General features: G+C 36.7%; 1 protein-coding gene across 1 annotated transcript in view; it reads right to left on the bottom strand.

Annotated features, from left to right (window-relative positions):
- Nucleotides 1-23,845, bottom strand: part of LOC143653457 (uncharacterized) — a 59,186-nt gene that overhangs the window by 20,446 nt on the left and 14,895 nt on the right. The window contains exons 2-3 of the mRNA XM_077124483.1: nucleotides 23,385-23,529; nucleotides 23,013-23,108 (exon numbers count right to left, since the gene is read on the bottom strand). Coding sequence (XP_076980598.1) covers nucleotides 23,013-23,108; nucleotides 23,385-23,529 — 241 coding nt within the window. The remainder of the gene's footprint in view (nucleotides 1-23,012; nucleotides 23,109-23,384; nucleotides 23,530-23,845) is intronic.

The raw sequence follows: 23,845 nt of genomic DNA, 5'->3' as shown, positions 1-23,845 counted from the left end.
CCATCACATACAAGGGAAACGCAATAAGACTATACGTAGATTTCACAGCAGAAACCATGGAGGTGAGAAGACAGTGGTATTACATATTTAAGATTCTAAAAGAGAAAAAGTGCCAACCAAGAATTCTATATCCAGCAAAACTGTTCTTCAAAAATGAGAGGGAAATTAAAACATTCTCAGACAAAAAAAATCACTGAGAGAAATTGTGACCAAGAGACTAGCTCTGTAAGAAATACTAAAGGGAGAACTACAGAGAGAGAGGTGTGGAGAAGAGTGTAGAAATGAAGACTATCTTAAAGGTACAAAGAGGAAAAATTAGATATGACATACAAAATCCAAAAGGCAAAATGGTAGAAGAAAGTACTGTTGCCCTTACAGTAATAACACTAACTGTTAATAGAGTAAACTTCCCAATCAAAAGACACAGACTGGCAGAACGGATTAAAATACAGGACCCACCTATGTGCTGTCTAAAGGAGACACATTTTAGACCCAAGGACAAACACAGATTGAAAGTGAAAGATAAGGAAAAGATATTTCATGCAAACAAAAAAAAATAGCAGGAGTAGCTGTACTAGAACCCAAGAAATTAGTCTTCAAATGTAAAACAATTAAAAGAGACAAAGAAGGACACTATGTATTAATAAGAGGAATTATTCAACAAGAAGACATAACAATCGTAAATATTTATGCATCGAGCCAGACTGCTGCAAAATACATTAGGTAAGCACTGAAAAGAGAAATACAAACATCTACCATAATAGTTGGAGACTTCAATTCCCCACTCTCATCAATGGACAGAACATCTAGACAGAGGATCAATAAAGAAACAGAGGCTTTGAATAAAACAACAAATGAACTAGACTCAACAGACATTTATAGAACATTACACCCCACAACAACAGGATACACCTTTCTCTCAGGTGCTGATGAATCATTTTCAAGGAAAAACCATATGCTGGGTCACAAAGCAAGTCTCAATAAATGTAAAAAGACTGAAATCACACAAAACACTTTCTCAGAGAATAAAAGAATGAAGTAGAAAATCAAAAACAAGCAGAGGGCCAGAAAATTCACAAATATATGGAGGGTCAACTACACACTCTCAAACAAACAGTGGGTCAAGGAAGCAATTACAAGAGAAATCAGTAAATATCTTGAGGCAAATGAAAATACAATGTATCAAAATTTATGGGATGCAGCAAAGGCAGTGAGAAGAGGGAAATTTATTAAGCTAACTGCCTATATCAAAAAAGAAGAGCAAAAATCAAGAAATTAACTTTCCACTTGGAAGAACTAGAGAAAGAGCAGCAAACGAAACCCAAACAAGCAAAAGGAAAGAAATAATGAAGATTAGAGCAGAAATAAATCAAACTGAGAACATGAAAACTGAGAAAATCAACAAAACCAGAAGCTGTTTCTCTAAGAAAATCAACAAAATTGATGGACCCTTAGCAAGGTTGACAAAAAGATGAGGGAGGATGCAAATAAACAAAATCAGAAATGGAAGAGGAGACATAACCACTGAACCTGCAGAAATAAAGGAGGCAATGAAAGCATACTATGAACAACTTTATGCTAATAAACTAGGCAATGTAGATGAAATGGACAACTTCCTAGAAAGGCATGAACATCCAATATTGACTTGAGAAGAAACAGATGACCTCAACAAACCAATCACAAGTAAAGAAATTTAATCAGTCATTAAGAAGCTCCAAAAAAAAGAAAAGTCCAGGATCAGATGGCTTCACATGTGAATTCTACCAAACATTCCAGAAAGAATTAGGACCAATCCTGCTCAAGGTCTTCAAAAAAATTGAAGAGGAGGGAAAGCTACTTAACTCATTCTACAAAGCCAACATCAACTTCATACCAAAGTCAGACAAAGATATTACAAAAAAAGAAAACTACAGAACAATCTCTCTAATGAATATAGATGCAAAAATCCTCAACAAAATTCTAGCAAATCGAATCCAGCAACACATTAAAAGAATTATACATCATGACCAAGTAGGATTCAGCCCATGTATGCAAGGATGGTTCAACATAAGAAAATCAATTAACATACACCATATCAACAAATCAAAGCAGAAATGATCATCTCGATTGATGCAGAAAAGGCATTTGACAAAATTCAACATGATTTCCTTCTGAAAACACTGCAAAGGAAAGGAATAGAAGGGAACTTCCTTAAAATGATAAAGGGAATATATGAAAAACCCACAGCTAACATCATACTAAATGGGGAAAAACAGAAAGCCTTCCCTCTAAGATCATCAACAATACAATGTGGTTATCGTCACCACTGTTATTCAACTCTGCGCCGGAAGTTCTAGCTAGAGCAATCAGAAAAGACAAAGACCTCAGATACTGTGCCAAACACTAAGGAACACCCAAATCAAGAGGCCAACCCCTTGATCTTGACGCTTGCTCCTGTGAAACTCATGTGTGTAGCAGAGAAGCAAAACCTACCTAGAGGTATGCCTAAGAGTCACCTCTGAAGCACCTCTTTTGTTGCTCAGATGTGGCCTTTCTCTCTCTAAGCCCAACTCTACAAGGGAAACCACTGCCCTCGCCCTGACATGGCACATGACATCCAGGAATGAAAATCTCCCTGGCAGCATGGGAGATGACTCCCAGGGATGAGCCTGGCCCTGGCACTATGGGATCAACAATGCCATCCTGATAGAAAAAGGGGAAAAGAAATGTAACAAATAAGGTATCAGTGGCTAAGAGAGTAGACTCAAGAGGCTACACTGGAGGTCACTCTTATACATGCTTCAGTTAGACACTGACAGCTATCATAACTTGCCAAACTCCAACCAAAACCATTCCTGCCAACCCTAAAGAATATGAAGGGCATTCTACAAGATTCTACAAAACTTCCATGCACTAGGGTAACTTTCTAAAGCCTACAACCTCAAGATGGGTCCCTGGATAAGATAAGGCGAGAAATGCAGAGGGGCCAGTGCTTCTAGAACACCAACTAGTTCCATTTCCCCATCCTATATTATCGACAGCCCCTTCCAACATGAAAAAATTAGGATGGTCATAGCCCAAATACCCCCAGAGAGTGGGAGAAAACTCAAAGGTGATGGTAGAGTTATACAGAGAAGGTCGGGTTTAACAAATGCGTATGAGTGCTAAATAATTACACTGACAGTTCTTAAAGCCTTCAGCACCTTAGAGCAGCTAGAAGTAAAAAACTACAATTGTGGAACTGTAATGCATACCAAATTGTGAAATGTGTTCTACAACTAATTGTTGTGATATACTTTGAAATTAATTGCTTTTATGTATAGATGTCATTAAAAAGAAGGAAGAGTATAAAAGAGAAGATAGGATTTAACAAGTGAGTATGACTGCTGAATCACTATATTGATATTTTTGTTCATCTCCAGTGTCTTGGAGCAGCTAGAAGAAAATAAAACAAAAAATCATGGAACTGTAACCTATACCAAACTTTAAAATCTGTTCTATAACTACTTATTAAAATATACTCGGAAATGTATTGCTTTTTTGTATATAAGTTATATTTCACAATAAAAAAAGTTAGAAAGAAAAGAAAAAGAAATAAAAGGTACCCAAAGTGGAAAGGAAGAAATTAAAATTTCACTGTTTGCAGATGACATGATCCTAGATATATAAAATCCTGAAAAATCTACAGCAAAGATACCAGAACTAATAAACAAGTACAGCAAGATGGCAGGATACAAGATTAACATGTAGTGTTTCTATGCATTAGCAATGAGCAATCTGAAGAAGAAATCAATAAAACTTCTATTTACAGTAGTAACCAAAAGAATCAAACATTTAGGAATAAATGTAATGAAGTAGATAAAAGATCTCTGCACAGAAAGCTACAAAACATCACTACAAGAAATCAAGCAAGACCTACATAAATGGAAGAACATACCATATTCATGGACTGGAAGACTAAATATTTGAAGATGTCAATTCTACCCAACAGATTTACTGACTCAATGCATTAACAATTAAAATTCCAACTTTCGAGAATGGCAGGTTCTGGGACAAGATGGCGGGTAAGCAATGCATGCGATTTAGTTAGTCCTCCAGAACAGCTACTAAATAACTAGAAACAGTAAAGAACAGCTCCTGGGCCCACGTCAGTGAATGGACAAACAGTCTGGAAAAGCTGGACTGGCTGCGAGCCACCCCAGAAGTGTGAATTCTCCAAGCTGTGGTGGCCAGTGCCCCTCCCCCACAGGCTGCCTTCCAGAGGGGAAAGGAAAGAGATTTTACCAGCAGGGGCTGAGCCCAAATAAATACGAATTATGGAATTAACTAATAAATTCTGATAACTAAAAATAGGCCCCCAGCTCAGGTGAACCTGGTCAAAGCAGAGGTCGCTCATTCTTGCCCTGGTGCCAAGGGGGGAGGGCTGATGGAAAAAGAAAAAAGAAAGAAACAGAGGTTTTTGTGGTTGTGTTTCTACAAAGGCTTGACCTCCGTTGGATACAACGGCAGGAATTCTCAGGTTGCAACTGCCCAAGGCATAGGCAGAAACAAGCTCCATTCATAGGATGGAACATGTGAAATCTAACAAGGAAAAGAAAATATAGGGAAAAAGTGGAAAAACGTAAGCAGGGACTTAGGGAATTGAATGACAATATGAAGCACACAAACATATGTGTTGTGCGTGTCCCAGAAGGAGAAGAGGAGGGAAAAGGAGGAGAAAAACTAAGGAGGGCTTGTCTGGAGCTTGTGTCTTCCCCAGGGGAGGGGTGAAGCCCAACTCAGGTGAAATCCCTCCCTTAAGGAATTCAGACATCAGGGCTTAGTAATTTGAAGCCATAAAAACCAGCCTACAGTCGGGCACTCTCCCGGGCTGCGGCGGCCGGCGAACCTCCCCGTGTTCGGAACCCCGGGCCGGCTGGCACTCTTCCAAGCCGCTTCGGCTGGCGAACCTCCCCCACAGTGAGAGTTTTCCAAGGTTAAAGGACCCACAGCACCTTTTGCTGGTGGAACCCGCAGACAAACGTGTGCCACGAGCGCCACCTACTGGGCAGGATAGGAAAGACAGAACCCAGAGATTTCACAGAAGGATCTTTCAGCCTGTTGGGTCCAACACTCATGGAAGTCTGATTAAATGCCCGGACGCCAGCAGAGGATAACGGATCGCGCTCAGAAAATTGAAAATATCGCCCAGTCAAAGGAACAGACCAATAGTTCAAATGAGATACAGGAGCTGAAACAACTAATGCTGAATATATGAACAGAAATGGAAAACCTCTTCAAAAACGAAATCGATAAATTGAGGTAGGACATGAAGAAGACATGGGCTGAACAAAAAGAAGAAATAGAAAAACTGAAAAAACAAATCACAGAACTTACGGAAGTGAAGGACAAAGTAGAAAGGATAGAAAAAACAATGGATACCAACAATGATAGATTTAAAGAGACAGAAGATAGAATTAGTGATTTGGAGGATGGAACATCTGAATTCCAAAAACAAAGAGAAACCATAGGGAAAAGAATGGAAAAATTTGAACAGGGTATCAGGGAACTCAAGGACAATATGAACCACACAAATATACGTGTTGTGGGTGTCCCAGAAGGAGAAGAGAAGGGAAAAGGAGGAGAAAAACTAATGGAAGAAATTATCACTGAAAATTTCCCAACTCTTATGAAAGACCTGAAATTACAGATCCAAGAAGTGCAGCGCACCCCAAAGAGAATAGACCCAAATAGGCCTTCTCCAAGACACTTACTAGTTAGAATGTCAGAGGTCAAAGAGAAAGAGAGGATCTTGAAAGCAGCAAGAGAAAAACAATCCATCACATACAAGGGAAACCCAATAAGACTATGTGTAGATTTCTCAGCAGAAACCATGGAAGCTAGAAGACAGTGGGATGATATATTTAAATTACTACAAGAGAAAAACTGCCAACCAAGACTCCTATATCCAGCAAAATTGTCCTTCAAAAATGAGGGAGAAATTAAAACATTCTTACACAAAAAGTCACTGAGAGAATTTGTGACCAAGAGACCAGCTTTGCAAGAAATACTAAAGGGAGCACTAGAGTCAGATACGAAAATAAAGAAGAGAGAGGTATGGAAAAGAGTGTAGAAAGAAGGAAAGTCAAATATGATATATATAATACAAAAGGCAAAATGTCAGAGGAAAATATTATACAAACAGTAATAACACTAAATGTTAATGGTCTGAATTCCCCAATCAAAAGACATAGACTGGCCTAATGGATTGAAAAACAGGATCCTTCTATATGCTGTCTACAGGAAACATATCTTAGACCCAAAGATAAACATAGGTTGAAAGTGAAAGGTTGGGAAAAGACATTTCATGCAAATAACAACCAGAAAAGGGCAGGAGTGGCTATACTAATATCCAACAAGTTAGATTTCAAATGTAAAACAGTTAAAAGAGACAAAGAAGGACACTATATACTAATAAAAGGAACAATTAAACAAGAAGATATAACAATCATACATACTTATGCACCGAACCAGAATGCCCCAAAATACGTGAGGAATACACTGCAAACACTGAAAAGGAAAATAGACACATATACCATAACAGTTGGGAGAATTCAATTCCCCACTCTCATCAATGGACAGAACATCTAGACAGAGGATCAATAAAGAAATAGAGAATCTGAATATTACTATAAATGAGCTAGACTTAACAGACATTTATAGGACATTACATCCCACAACAGCAGGATACACCTTTTTCTCAAGTGCTCATGGATCATTCTCAAAGATAGACCATATGCTGGGTCACAAAGCAAGTCTTAATACATTTAAAAAGATTGAAATCATAAACAACACTTTCTCGGATCATAAAGGAATGAAGTTGGAAATCAATAATAGGCGGAGTGCCAGAAAATTCACAAATACGTGGAGGCTCAACAACACACTCTTAAACAACGAGTGGGTCAAAGAAAAAATTGCAAGAGAAATTAGTAAATACCTTGAGGCGAATGAAAATGAAAACACAACATATCAAAACCTATGGGACGCAGCAAAGGCAGTGCTAAGAGGGAAATTTATTGCCCTAAATGCCTATATCAGAAAAGAAGAAAAGGCAAAAATGCAGGAATTAACTGTCCACTTGGAAGAACTGGAGAAAGAACAGCAAACTAATCCCAAAGCAAGCAAAAGGAAAGAAATAACAAAGATTAGAGCAGAAATAAATGAAATTGAAAACATGAAAACAATAGAGAAAATCAATAAGGACTGAAGTTGGTTCTATGAGAAAATCAATAAGATTGATGGGCCCTTAGCAAGATTGACAAAAAGAAGAAGAGAGAGGATGCAAATAAATAAGATCAGAAATGGAAGAGGAGACATAACTACTGACCTCACAGAAGTAAAGGAGGTAATAACAGGATACTATGAACAACTTTACGCTAATAAATACAACAATCTAGATGAAATGGACGGGTTCCTGGAAAGACATGAACAACCAACTTTGACTCAAGAAGACATAGATGACCTCAACAAACCAATCACAAGAAAAGAAATGGAATCAGTCATTCAAAAGCTTCCTAAAAAGAAAACTCTAGGACCAGATGGCTTCACATGTGAATTCTACCAAACATTCCAGAAAGAATTAGTACCAACTCTCCTCAAACTCCTCAAAAAAATCGAAGTGGAGGGAAAACTACCTAATTCATTCTATGAAGCCAACATCACCCTCATACCAAAACCAGGCAAAGATATTACAAAAAAAGAAAACTATAGACCAATCTCTCTAATGAATAAAGATGCAAAAATTCTCAATAAAATTCTAGCAAATCGTATCCAACAACACATTAAAAGAATTATACATCATGACTAAATAGATTTCATCCCAGGTATGCAAGGATGGTTCAACATAAGAAAATCAATTAATGTAATACACCATATCAACAAATCAAAGCAGAAAAATCACATGATCATCTCAATTGATACAGAGAAGGCATTTGACAAGATTCAACATCCTTTCCTGTTGAAAACACTTCAAAAGATAGGAATACAAGGGAACTTCCTTAAAATGATAGAGGGAATATATGAAAAACCCACAGCTAATATCATCCTCAATGGGGAAAAATTGAAAACTTTCTCCCTAAGATCAGGAACAAGACAAGGATGTCCACTATCACCACTATTATTCAACATTGTGTAGGAGGTTCTAGCCAGAGCAATTAGACAAGAAAAAGAAATACAAGGCATCAAAATTGGAAAGGAAGAAGTAAAACTATCACTGTTTGCAGATGATATGATACTATACGTCGAAAACCCGGAAAAATCCACAAAACTACTAGAGCTAATAAATGAGTACAACAAAGTAGCGGGTTATAAGATCAACATTCAAAAATCTGTAGCATTTCTATACACTAGTAATGAACAAGCTGAGGGGGAAATCAAGAAACGAATCCCATTTACAATTGCACCTAAAAGAATAAAATACCTAGGAATAAATTTAACTAAAGAGACAAAAAACCTATATAAAGAAAACTACAAAAAACTGTTAAAAGAAATCACAGAAGACCTAAATAGATGGAAGGGCATACCGTGTTCATGGATTGGAAGACTAAATATTGTTAAGATGTCAATTCTACCTAAATTCATTTACAGATTCAATGCAATACCAATCAAAATCCCAACAACTTATGTTTCAGAAATAGAAAAACCAATAAGCAAATTTATCTGGAAGGGCAGGTTGCCCCGAATTGCTAAAAACATCTTGAGGAAAAAAAAACGAAGCTGGAGGTCTCGCGCTGCCGGACTTTAAGGCATATTATGAAGCCACAGTGGTCAAAACAGCATGGTATTGGCATAAAGATAGATATATCGACCAATGGAATCGAATAGAGTGCTCAGATATAGACCCTCTCATCTATGGACATTTGATCTTTGATAAGGCAATCAAGCCAACTCACCTGGGACAGAGCAGTCTCTTCAATAAATGGTGCCTAGAGAACTGGATATCCATATGCAAAAGAATGAAAGAAGACCCATCTCTCACACCCTATACAAAAGTTAACTCAAAATGGATCAAAGATCTAAACATTAGGTCTAAGACCATAAAACAGTTAGAGGAAAATGTAGGGAGATATCTTATGAAACTTACAATTGGAGGCGGTTTTATGGACCTTAAACCTAAAGCAAGAGCACTGAAGAAGGAAATAAATGGGAGCTCCTCAAAATTAAACACTTTTGTGCATCAAAGAACTTCATCAAGAAAGTGGAAAGACTGCCTACACAATGGGAGATAATATTTGGAAATGACATATCAGATAAAGGTCTAGTATCCAGAATTTATTAAGAGATTGTTCAACTCAACAACAGAAAGACAGCCAACCCAATTACAAAATGGGAAAAAGACTTGAACAGACACCTACCAGAAGAGGAAATACAAATGGCCAAGAGGCACATGAAGAGATGCTCAATGTCCCTGGCCATTAGAGAAATGCAAATCAAAACCACAATGAGATATCATCTCACATCCACCAGAATGGCCATTATCAACAAAACAGAAAATGACAAGTGCTGGAGAGGATGTGGAGAAAGAGGCACACTTATCCACTGTTGGTGGGAATGTCAAATGGTGCAAACACTGTGGAAGGCAGTTTGGCGGTTCCTCAAAAAGCTGAATATAGAATTGTCAAATGACCCAGCAATACCATTGCTAGGTATCTACTCAAAGGACATGAGGGCAAAACACAAATGGACATTTGCACACCAATGTTTATAGCAGCGTTATTTACAATTTCAAAGACATGGAAACAGCCAAAATGTCCATCAACAGAAGAGTGGCTAAACAAACTGTGTTATATACATATAATGGAATATTATGCAGCTGTAAGACAGAATAAAGTTATGAAGTATGTAACAACATGGATGGACCTTGAGGACATTATGCTGAGTGAGATTAGCCAAAAACAAACGGACAAATACTGTATGGTCTCACTGATATGAACTGATATAAGTGAATAAACTTGGACTATTTCGTTGGTAACAGAGACCAACAGAAGATAGAAATAGGGTAAGATATTGGGTAATTGGAGCTGAAGGGATAAAGATTGCGCAACAGGACTGAATATAAAAACTCAGAAATGGGCAGCACCATACTATCTAATTGTAATACAATTATGTTAAAAAACTGAATGAAGCTGCATGAGACAATGATAGAGGGAGGAGAGCTGGGGGCATAAATGAAATCACAAAGAAAGACAGATGATAAAGATTGAGATGGTATAATGTAGGAATGCCTAGAATGTATAATGGTAATGACTAAATGTACAAATTTTAAAAATGTTTTTGTATGAGGAAGAACAAAGGAATGTCATTACTGCAGGGTGCTGAAAATAGATAGCAATTAACATTTTAAAATCTCACCTTATGTGTGAGACTAAAGCAAAAAATGTTTATTTGGTACAAAATTCATATTTTGACTAGTGCATTTCCTAATATAACTTACGTAGATAGCTTCACTGAACACTATAAGTACTTGGAATCTTGGGTAGGACATGAGATTTTGCTGGTTTGTCCAGAGTGCTGCCCTGATGAATCCCAGAGTGATTCGATCAGTGAGTGGAAAAGTATTTGCAAAGTCCCCTTCCGGGAATGGTGAGAACAGGGGAAAACTCAACTTCCCCAAGTTGAATTCTTGATATTCTCACAAGCAGTCTGGACAACCAAAGCTATAGGCTGAGCCCCCAGTTTTGGGGTTTGTTCATATGATACTTAACCCCACAAAGGATAGGTCAAGCCTACTAAAATTTAGGCCTAAGAGTCACCCCCAAGAATGCCTCTTTTCTTGCTCAGATGTGGCCTCTCTCTCCAGCCAATACAGCAAGCAGACTCATCCTGTCTGCGTGGGACGTGACTCCCAGGGGTGTGGACCTTCCTGGCAACGTGGGACAGAAATCCTAGAATAAGCTGAGACTCCTTATCAAGGGACTGAGAAAAACCGTAGAATGAGCTGAGGCTCAGCATCGGGGGATTGGGAGAACCTTCTCGACCCAAAGGGGGAAGAGTGAAATGAGACAAAGTGTCAATGGCTGAGAGATTCCAAACAGAGTTGAGAGGTTATCCTGGAGGTTATTCTTACGCATTAAGTAGATATCACCTTGTTATTCAAGATGTAATAGAGAGGCCGGAGGGAACTTACTGAAAATGTAGAGCTGTGTTCCAGTAGCCATGTTTCTTGATGATGACTGAATAATGATACAGCTTTCACAATATGACTGTGTGATTGTGAAAACCTTGTGTCTGATGCTCCTTTTTATCTACCTTGTCAACAGATGAGTAGAACGTAAGGAATAAAAATAAATAATAGGGGAAACAAATGTTAAATTTAGTTTGAAATGCTAGTGATCAATGAAAGGGAGGGGTAAGGGGTATGGCATGTATAATTTTTTTTTCTGTTTTCGTTTTATTTCGTTTTCTGAATTGATGCAAATGTTCTAAGAAATGATCATGATGAACATGCAACTATGTGATGATATTGTAAATTACTTATATATGTAGAATGGAATGATCATATGTTAATGCTTTTGTTTGTTGTTATATTTTTTTAATAAAAAAAATTCCAACTTTCTCTGCAGAAATAAAAAGCCAATAATTCAATTTATTTGGAAGTGCATGATGCCCCCAATACCTAATATTATCTTGAGAATGAAAACTGATGTTGGAGTTTCAAACTACCTGACTTTACAGCATATTACAAAGCTACCATGGTCAAAGAGCATGGTACTGACATAAAGATATACTGACAAATAGAATTAAATTGCCAGTATTGTCAGACCCTGTCACCTATAGACAACTGATTTTTTTATAAGGCACTGGTTTGAAACTGTTACGTACCCCAGAAAAGTCATGTTCTTTTAATCCTAATGTAATCGTGTGGGTGTGTGCCTATTGTTTATGGTGGAAACTTTTATTCCATGGATATGCAACACACCCAACTGTGCACAATCTCCTGATTAGATTAATTCCATGGAGGTGTGCCCCTGCCCATTCACTGACTACTAGGGAAATGCAAATCAAAATCACAATGCAATATCATCTTATACCATCTTATACCTACTAGAATGGCTGTTATAAAAAACACAGAAACTTACAAATGCTGGTGAGGATATGGAGAAAGAGTCACACATTCATTGTTGGTGGAATTGTAAAATGGTACAGTTGCTCTAGAAGGCAGTTTGGTGGTTGCTCAGGAAGCTAAGTATAGAATTGCTATATGATGCAGCAATCCCATTACTATGTATATACTTAGAAGAACTGAAAGCAGAAACATGAACAGACATTCTCAAATGGATCTTTTTAGCAGCATTTCTCACAATGCCAAGAGATGGAAACAACAAAAATGTGTTTCTACTTTTAGTTTCCATTTGCTGAAACTATGAGTGGATAAACAAATGCAGGTATACACATAGGATGGAATAATGCACAGCTGAAAGATGCATGCAACATGGAAGAACCTTGATGAGATAATGCGGAGCGAACTGAGGTGGAAACGAAAGGAAAATTGCCATATGGACTCACTAATATGAAATAACTATAATGAGCAAACTCTGAAAGTCAAAGTTGAGAACATAGGTTATCAGGAGATAGAAAGAGGACAGAGATTGGGCATTTGATGCTGAGAAGGAGTACAGAATGTTCAACAGGATTGACTGTAAAGATTCAGAAATAGATAACACAATGGTAGCACAATATCATAAGTATAATAAACAAAGCTGAGTGTGAGTATAGTTGAAGAACCCCATAACTCTCCCTTACATTACTCTTATTAACATTTAACTTTGGTGTATTTCTTCTGTTACAATTAATGAAAGTATAGACCTTAGTTTGCATTAACTGTACTTTTTCCATTTACTATCCCTTTTTTGACGCCTTGCAATAGTGACATTCATTTATTCTCCCTCATGTAAAAACTTCATTATGTTTGTACATTTAATGAAAATCACTGTCCACTCAGTTTTGTTATAAACCAGTTTTTATCCTCTTTCTTTCTGTGGTCATACATGCCTCCAGTCTTCAACTTTGAACTATCAATTGATTTATTCAATTGACCTTATCTGATTTTACAAGTTTTACATGCATTCACGTTTTTAGTTCTGTGCAATCTTCTCACGAGTAACCACAACAGCCAAGACAAAGAACTCCATCATAAGGCGCTCTCATGCTACCCTTTTTTAACTATAGCCACCTCCACACCCTTCCTAAATCTGTAACCACTAATCTGTTTTCCATCTCTATAATTTTCATCATTTCAAGATGTCAAATAAATAGAATCATACAATACTGTAACAAAGCTTACTTCCATTTTTTATGTTTGCTAACAAATTTTAAGCCCTGCCTTTCTGTCTCCCCCCGCCCCCAACATTTTGGCATGTTGATAAGAAACCCTAGGCGTTCCCTCTGTTGGCATCAGAAGGAAGTTCAAACCACAAGAGCCTGGCCTTCTCATGAGGGTTCACTCTAGCACTAATGACAATAAAAGTCAAGCTAGGGCGGGCCACAGTGGCTCAGCAGGCAGAGTTTTTGCCTGCCATACCAGAGACCTGGGTTCAATTCCTGGTGCCTGTCCATGCAAAAAAAAAAAAAAAAAAAAAAAAGCAAGCTAATCTCTCACCTTCTCTATCAAGCCATTTTAAACCTGCCCGGGAGTTGGTATGATTGCAAGTGGTGTTATATTTCTACTTTTAGTTTCCATATATTGATTATTAGTATAGAGAAATGTGATTATTTGTGTTCACATGGTATTCTGAAACCCTGCTGAAATGACTTAGTAGTTTATAGGAGTTTTTTTTATAGATTCCTTGAATTTTCTAAATAGTCAATCATGTCATTTGTAAACAGGTAGTTTGTTTCTTCCCAATCTATATGCTCTGAGTTTCTTTTTCTTCCTTGTTGTGCTGGCTGGAACTTCCAGTATTATTTTGACAGGACTGATAGGACAGGATATCCTTGCTTTGCTCCAAATTGTAGAGAAGTGAAAAAAGCTACTGAGAACATCATACTTAATGATAAAAGCTTTTTTGTAGATGAGCTCTTATCAAGTTTTGGAACATCCCCTCTATCTTTCAATGGTGAGAGCTTTTATCATGATGGATCAAACATTAGATTTTGTCAAATGTTTTTTACACCAAGTGATATAATCATGTAATCATCTCTCTCTTTTTGGTATCATATTTACAGCACTATAGTTCTATTACTATTATTATTTTGAACTGTCTTTATATTGACTTTGATAACAGGATAATAATGAAATGCATTGGGAAGTATTCCCTCCTCTTCTATCTTCTGGAAAACATTGTATAAAATCATTAATTCTTCTTTAAATGTTTGGTAATTTTTTAAATGTTTAAATATCCTTCAATGAGTTAGGATATTTCTTCCTGGGGCACTTTTAATCAAAAATTTAATTTTTTTTTATGGTTAAAAGACTATTCTAATCATCCACATCATCTTGGTCAAGTCTTGGTAGTTTGTAGTTTCCAAGGAATTGGTCTACTATTTCTATATTGTCACGTTTATTAGCAGAAAGTTGTTGAGTTTCTCTTCTATCCTGTTAATGGCTACAGGACCTACAATGATATTTCCTGGTTCTTGGTGATTTGCCTTCTCCCTTTTTATTTCTGTCAGTCTTACCAGATGTTTATCAATTTTTTTTCTTTTGTTTGTTCTGTTTTTTTATATATATTTTTTGTATTTTTTATTTTTATTTTTTCTCTATATTATCATTTTCTTTTTCTGTTGTCTTGCTATTTCTTTTTCTAAATCGATGCAAATGTACTAAGAAATGATGATCATACATCTACGTGATATTAAGAATTACTGATTACATATGTAGAATGTTTATCAATTTTATTGTTAAAATTTCTGCTTTTATATTCATTTTTCTTCCTTCTGCTTGCTATGTTATTTCGCTCTTTTCTAGTTCCTTGAAGCAGAAAGTTAATTATAGATTTGAAACTCTTCCTTTTTTCTAATGTTACGATTAGTGTTATAAATTTCTCCATCAGCACTGCCTTAGTTGCTTCTCACATATATTAATATGGTATATTTTTACTTGATTGAGTTTTATGCCTGTGCTGGTTTAAATTTGTGGACCCCAGAAAAGCTATATTCTTCAATGCCTCATTCAGTATTACTGGGTGGGAGTTTTTAAATTATCCATGGAGATGTGACCCACTGAATTGTGGGTGGTAACATTTGATTAGATGATTTCCATAGAGGTGCATCTCCACCCATTCAAGGTGGGGTTCCTTACTGGAGCCCTTTAAGAGGGAACCATTTTGGAAAGAGCTACAGAGCCCATGCAGCCAGAGACCTTTGGAGATGAAGAAGGAAAACGCCCCCAGGGGAGCTTCATGAACCAAGAAGCCAGGAGAGAAACCTAGCATGTTCCCCATGTGCCTTCCCAGTGGAGAGAGAAATCTGAATGTCAATGGCCTTCTTGAAACAAGGTATCTTTTCCTGGATGCCTTAGATTGAATAATTCTATAGCCTCACTTTAGTTGGGACATTTTCATGGCCTTAGAATGGTGGACTTGCAACTTAATAAATTCCCCCTTTTAAAAACCTTTCTGTTTCTGGTATATTGCATTCTGACAGCTAGCAAACTAGCAAAAATTTCCTGAAACTAGCACTATTTAGAACGATCTAATTTCCAAGTGTTAGGATATTTTCCTGTTGTCTTTCTGTTATTTATCCATGGTTTGATTCCATTTTAGTCAGAGAACATACACTGCATGACTTCAATACTTTCAAATTTGTTGATGTTTGTTTAATGGCTCAGAATATGGTCACTGTCTATATATATATATGTTCCATGGGCAATTTAAAAGACTATATATTCTGTTCCTGCTGGGCAGAGTGTTCTAAAACGTAAATTTGTTCCTGTTGGTTGATGGTTCTGTTCAGTTCTTCTATATTCAAATGAATTTCTATCTAGCTGTGAGGGTTGTACTCAACTGTAATTGTGGACCTATGTATTTCTTCTTCCAGCTCTATAGGGAGGTTCTGTTTTTGGTGCAAACACATTTAGGATCATTGCCTTTTTTTTTAGGACTGAGCCCATTATCATTACGGAATTCTCCCACTTTGTATCTAATAATTTCTTTTGCACTGGAGACTCCTTTATTATTAATAAGGCCATTCTTGTTTTGTTTGGATTAATGTTATTATGAAATAATGTTTTCCTTTCTTTTATCTTCAACTTTCTTTTGTGATTGTATTTGAAGTTTTTTGAAGATAACATATTGACAAATCATCCACTCTGCCTATCAGGATTTTAATTGTTGGATTTAGATCATTTACACTTAAGTTATTATTGATATGTTAGGTTTAAGTCTGTCATTTTATATGTTTCCTGTTTCTTGTTCATTTGTTCCTCTTAATTTCCTGTTGGTTACTTGAAAACTTTTTTTTAGTGGTTGTTGTAGGTATCACATCGAATGTATATAACTTATCACAGTGTATTGATATCAACATTTTACTACCTCAAGCAAAATGCAGAAACCTTAATTCCATTTAGTTGCCTTTACCCTCCCCATTTATCAAATATAATTGTCAAGTATTCCTTCTACATATGAAATACTATACCATATGATATTATAAATTTTGCTTAACTATCAAAATTGATTTCAGAAAATCATGAAAAAAGATTATAGTGAGAATAATAACGAGGGATCCAAGATGGTGGCTTGGCGGTGTGTGGGATTTAGTTTGTTCTCCAGAGCAGCTAGTAAATAGTCAGAAACAGTACAGAACAACTGCTGGGGCCATGACAGTGACCAGACACACAGCGTACACCAGTCTGGACCAGTTGGACCAGCTGTGAGGCCACCCAGAACCGTGAGTTCCCCAAGCTGTGGTGGTTGGTGCCTCTCCCCCACAGGCTGCTTCCCAGAGGGGAAAGGAAAGAGACTTAACTAGCAGCAGGGGCTGGGCACAACCAAATGCCAATCGTGGAATTAAGTAACAAATTCTGACTAGTAAAAATAGGCCCCCAGCTCAGCTGAACCTTGAGTAAAAGCAGAGGTCACTGGTTTTTGCCCTGGCACAGAGGAGACAGGGCTGACGGAGAAAGAAAAAAGAAAAAAAAAAAGTTTTTTTGGATCTGAAAAGGTCTGGGGCCTGCAGGAAAGGAGGGGGCACATAGGATCTGGAGATACACAGAGCAACATATTAACTTAAGCTCTTGATTGGCAAACCCAAGGAACCGGGTCCTGCTCTGAACATGATTTTTCTTTTTCTCTTTTGTGGCTGTGTTTCTACAGGTTGATTACTCTTTGGATACAGCTGCAAGGCTTCTCAGTCTCCACTGCCTCAGGCATAGGCAGAAACAGGCTTGTTTGAGATCTTCTCTGGAGCCTGTGCCTTCCCCAGGAGAGGGGTGGGGCCCAGCTCAGATGGACTCATTCCCTCAAGGAATTCAGACCCCAGGGCCTGGAAAAGGGACACGATTAAAGCCAGCCTACAACTGCTCCTCTGTCTCCACCATGCCCCCAGCAGGGAGAGAGGTGTGGAGAAGAGTATAGAAATGAAGACTATCAGTAAGGGTAAAAAGAAGAAAAATTAGATATGACATAAAATCCAAAAGGCAAAATGGTAGAAGAAAGTACTGCCCATACAGTAGCAACACTAAATGTTAATGGATTAAATGCCCCAATCAAAAGACATAGACTGGCAGAACGGATTAAAAAACAGGACCCATCTATATGCTGTCTCTACTCAAAGGACATGAGGGCAAGGACACAAACGGACATTTGCACACCAATGTTTATAGCAGCATTATTTACAATTGCCAAGAGATGGAAACAGCCAAAATGTCCATCAACAGAAGAGTGGCTAAGCAAGCTGTGGTATATACATATGATGGAATATTATGCAGCTGTAAGACAGAATAAAGTCATGAAGCATGTAACAACATGGATGGACCTTAAGGACATTATGCTAAGTGAGATTAGCCAGAAACAAAAGAACAAATACCATATGGTCTCACCAATATGTTAGTGAATGAACTTGGAGAATTTCAGTCAGTAACAGAGGCCATCAGGATATAGACACATGGTAGATATTGGTTAATTGGAGCTGAAGGGATACAGATTGTGCAACAGGACTGATAGTAAAAATTCAGAAATGGATAGCAGAATACTACCTAACTGTAATACAATAAGGTTACAACACTGAATGAAGTTGAATGTGAGAATGATTTCACAAATGAAATCAGAAGGAAAGATAGACAATAAAGACTGAGAGGGTATAATCTAGGAATGCCTAGAAAGTATAATAATAGTGACTAAATGTGCAAATTTAAAAATGTTTCTGCATGAGGAAGAACAAAGGAATGTCAATAATGCAGGGTGTTGAAAACAGATGGTAATCAATATTTTAAAACTTTAACGTATGTGTGAGAAAAGCAAAAAATGTTCATTTGGTACAAAGTTTTTATTTTGACTAGTGCATTTCCTAATATAACTTATGTGGACAGCTTAATCGAACACCATAGTACTTGGAACCTTGCGTAGGGCATGAGATTTTGTAGGTTTGTCCAAAGTAACGCCCAGATAAATCTCAGAGCAATGTGAACAGTGAACAGAGAAGTGTTTGCACAGTGATAACTGTGTTTGTATGTGGTTATGTATCATAAATAAAAAATAAATTAATTAAAAAAAAGAAATGGAGGGGTAAGGGGTATGGTATGTATGAATTTTTTTCTGTTGTCTTTTTCTCTTTCCGAATTGAGGCAAATATTCTAAGAAATATAATAGTGAGAAAGGGGGAAAATTCAACTTTACCAAGTAGAGAATTCTTGATATTCTCAAAGGCAGTGGGGACAGCCAAACCAATAGGCTGAGCCTCCTATCTTGGGGTTTGTTCATATGAAACTTAATTCCGGAAAGGACAGGCTAAACCTACTTAAAATTAGGCCTAAGAGTCACCCCCAAGAGAACCTCTTCTGTTGCTCAGATGTGGCCTCTCTCTTTCGGCTGACACAGCAAGCAAACTTACTGCCCTCCCCCTCTCTACATGGGAAATGACTCCCAGGGGTGTGGACCTTCCTGCCAATGTGGGACAGAAATTCTAGAATGAGGTGGAATCCAGCATCAAGGGATTGAGAAAATCTTCTCTACCAAAAGGGGGAAGAGCGAAAATGAGACAAAATAAAGTGTCAGTGGCTGAGAGATTCCAAACAGAGTCGAGAGGTTATCCTGGAGGTTATTCTTACACATTAAATAGATATCACCTTGTTAGTCAAGTTGTAACAGAGAGGCTGGAGGGAACTGCCTGAAAATGTGGAGCTGTGCTCTGGTGATCACGTTTCTTGAAGATAATGGTATGATGATATGGATGTCGCAGTGTGACTGCATGGTTGTGAGAGCCTTGTGTCTGATGCTTCTTTTGTCTACCTTATCAATGGACAAGTAAAACATATGGATTAAAAATAAAAAAAAATAAAAAGTATTAAAAATAAATACTTCATCAAGAAAGTAGAAAGACAGCCTACACAATGGGAGACAATATTTGGAAACGACATATCAGATAAAGGTCTAGTATCCAGAATTTATAAAGAGATTATTCAACTCAACAACAAAAAGACAGCCAACCCAATTACAAAATGGGAAAAAGACTTAAACAGACACCTACCAGAAGAAGAAATACGGATGGCCAAGAGGCACATGAAGAGATGCTCAATGTCCCTGGCCATTAGAGAAATGCAAATCAAAACCACAATGAGATATCATCTCACACCCACCAGAATGGCCATTATCAACAAAACAGAAAATGACAAGTGCTGGAGAGGATGCGGAGAAAGAGGCACACTTATCCACTGTTGGTGGGAATGTCAAAGGGTGCAACCACTGTGGAAGGCAGTTTGGCGGTTCCTCAAAAAGCTGAATATAGAATTGCCATACGACCCAGCAATACCATTGCTAGGTATCTACTCAAAGGACTTAAGGGCAAAGACACAAACGGACATTTGCACACCAATGTTTATAGCAGCGTTATTTACAATTGCAAAGAGATGGAAACAGCCAAAATCTCCATCAACAGAAGAGTGGCTAAACAAACTGTGGTATATACATACGATGGAATATTATGCAGCTTTAAGACAAGATAAACTTATGAACCATGTAATAACATGGATGGACCTAGAGAATATTATGCTGAGTGAATCCAGCCAAAAACTAAAGGACAAATACTGTATGGTCCCACTGATGTGAACGGACATTCGAGAATAAACTTGAAATATGTCATTGGTAACAGAGTTCAGCAGGAGTTAGAAACAGGGTAAGACAATGGGTAATTGAAGCTGAAGGGATACAGACTGTGCAACAGGACTAGATACAAAAACTCAAAAATGGACAGCACAATAATACCTAATTGTAAAGTAATCATGTTAAAATACTGAATGAAGCTGCATCTGAGCTATAGGGTTTTTTTTGTTTTTGTTTGCTTGTTGGTTTGTTTGTTGTTGTTGTTTTTTACTATTACTACTACTTTTATTTCTTTTCTTTATATTAACATTTTATATCTTTTTCTGTTGTGTTGCTAGTTCCTCTAAACCGATGCAAATGTACTAAGAAACAATGATCATGCATCTATGTGATGATGTTAAGAATTACTGAGTGCATATGTAGAATGGTATGATTTCTAAATGTTGTGTTAATTTCTTTTTTTTTTTTCCGTTAATAAAAAATAAAAATAAAAAAAAAAATAAATAAATAAATAAATAAATAGGGGGAACAAATGTTAAAATAAATTTAGTAGATTGAAATGCTGGTGATAGGTGAAGGGGAGGGGTAAGGGGTATGGTATGTATGAATTTTTCTCTGTCTTTTTATTGCTTTTTCTGAATTGATGCAGATGTTCTAGAAAATGATCATGATGATGAATATACAACTATGTGATGACAGTGTGAGTTATTGATTATATAACAAGAACGGAATGATCATATGATAATTGTGTTTGTATTGGTTATGTATCATAAATAAAAAATAAATAAATTAAAAAAAGAAAAGGAGGGGTAAGGGGTATAGTACGTATGAATTTTTTTCTGTTGTCTTTTTATTTCTTTTTCTGAATTGATGCAAATGTTCTAAGAAATGATCATGATGATGAATATGCAACTATATGATGATATTCTGAGTTACTGATTATATATGTAGAATGAAATGATCATATGTTAAGAATGTTTGCATTACTCTGTTGTCATTTAAAAAAAAATTTTAATTAATAAAAAAATTTTAAAAAAAGAAAATGAGATTTTAGTTACCCTGATTTTTTTACCCCTTCTGATGTACTATTTTACTTCTGAAGTTCCAAGCCTATTTTATTATCATTTCCTTTCTATGCAGAGAGTTACCCTTAGTCATTCTTTAAGAGTAGGCTTGCTAGCAACAAATTCTAATGGTTTTCCTTTGTCTGAGAACGTCCTTATTTCCTGTTCATTCCTGAATATATTTTCACAGGATACAGAATTTACATTTAACATTTCTTTTCCTTCAGTACTTGAAAAAATGTTGTATGACTAGCCTCTATGAGAAATGTTCTGTCATTCAAATTGGTGTTTGCCTATAACATAATAACTAGTTTCTCTCTGATTGCTGTCAACAGTTTTACTTTATATTTAATTTTCATAAGTTTAATTATGAGGTGCTTTGGGCATAGATTTCTTCGGGTTTATCTTTTTGACGTTTGTTCGTTTTCGTGAATGTGTAGGTTTATGTCTTCTGCAAAATATGGGAAATTTTCAGGCCTTATTTCTTCAAATACATTTTCAGTCCCACTCTCTCATTTCTTTTTTTTTTTATTAATTAAAAAAAAATTAACTAACACAAGATTTAGAAATCATTTCCACTCCCTCATTTTTGACTCAGTTTTAGTCATCTCTTTCTGGGACTGTGGTGACATAAATGTTAATTCTTTTGTTGCTGTCCCACTTTCGAAATATAATTCTCATCACTCCCATTCCAGTTTCGTCTAAGTCACTATAATCACCCATAAGGAGAGCTACAATAGTTCCCTAGTGTGCTCCCTATGCCTTCAGTCCCTTGCCAATATTTCTTCTCTATAGAAGTCATAAAGAGTTTACGAAAATATAAGTCAGATTTATTCATTTGCTGAAAGTGCACCAATAAATTATGTATAAAATTAAGTTCTTTGGTAAGGCTTATATATGTATAAAATTAAGTTCTTTGGTAAGGCTTATAATATTCTCATCTTTTGTACAAAAGCTAACTCTCTGACTTTATTTCCTGCCCTCCTCCTGTCAATCACTCCCCTCCAGCCAATCTGGCTTTTCTGTTATTGCTCTAAAACATTAAGCACATTCCTACCTCATGAGCTCAGCAGCTACGGTTACTCTTGCTGAGAAGAGGCAGAACCCAGATGGTCCACACACTAATTTCATTCAGGAACACTCTACTGCTAATCTTATTAAGGTTCCCCTACTGCTCTAAAAATAACACACCCAATCAATCTAACCCTGTTTTAATATACTTATAGTTTTTATCACCACAGAACATATAATACATGCAAATATCTTGATTTTGGGTGTTTAGTGCTACTTCTATATGCTTGTTTGGAGATATTTACATATCCCTAGCTCTTAATAATGACTGATACATATGCTGTCATTTTATCTGTTTAATGAAAGTAAAGTATGAATGAATACCTGATAGTAGCAAACCTGCAGGACAATGTAGGTAAAATGGGCAACTAAAATTTCTTGGAAAAAAAAGAGTTGCTAAGGAAATAATATAGTAAAGATGAGATGGATAAAGATTGCTCATTGGGTAGATTTAAGAATGTAAATATTATAGACATGAATCAATAGGAGAATGTTTTGTGTGAGAGTCATATCTAGAGATGTGACTGAGGAATTATTATTCTAAGTCCCAAAGATTAGGGCCTCTAAACAGATATGCATGAAGAACATTTCAAAGTTGTCATCTCCTGAATTAATCCCAGAGCAATAACAAGCTTGATGTTTATCTGTACAGTACTCATGAACTCACCTGGGAGGCTCTGGCGTGGGAATTCTTCCTCTGATATACACGGTTCCTCCCCTTGTTCCAACCTGAAGATCACCTCTGGTTTGGTAACACAATACCCTGTAAAGAGAAATAATTCAGGACTTGGACCAGGCTATCCAGACTTCAGGGCCTCTAAAGGAGAAGGAAGCTTCTGGAGCTATCCAATGAAGGCACCAGTGGCAAATTTTTTGGAGAGGTGAACACAAATATCTTCCTGATGCGCCAAAGGATTAATCAATACCGATACCTGACTCCCAATCTCAAATATCATTAAACTCTGCAAAGGGTCCTGTGCTTGAATAATTTAAAAAGTAAATGAATGCTATTAATACTTATATAGGAAACAGACCTTACCCACTGAGACGAGGTGGCTATAGTTCTCCAGCATCACATCTCTATACAGGGACCTCTGAGTAGGGTCCAGCTGCTGCCATTCTTCCTGGGTGAAGCCCACAGTCACATCTTTAAATGATACTGAATCCTGGAATTTCTGTTCCAGCTGAAATGTCAGAATTAGGTAACATGGGAAAAGATGTATAGAAACTAATTCTTACCATAATTGCTGTTAACAGCTTACTAAAAAGTGGCTTACAGAATGTTTGTTTAGTTTTATACTCTGTGAGAAGAGAAATCGCAATAGACATACTCTACTACTGCACTATTATTTAATTCAGACAAAAAAATATAGCAAGTTCCCATAATGTACCTGGAATTATTTTATTTTTTGAGAATACTAAAATTAATAAAAATTTTCTTGCACTCAAAGTGCTTATAAGCTGGTATGAAAACATAATACATGTAATGATATATTATAA

This window comes from Tamandua tetradactyla, chromosome 13, assembly GCF_023851605.1.
Source record: "Tamandua tetradactyla isolate mTamTet1 chromosome 13, mTamTet1.pri, whole genome shotgun sequence".
Lineage (NCBI taxonomy): Eukaryota > Metazoa > Chordata > Mammalia > Pilosa > Myrmecophagidae > Tamandua > Tamandua tetradactyla.
Note: the sequence above shows the minus strand (reverse complement) of the source record. Positions and strands in the feature narration are given on the sequence as shown.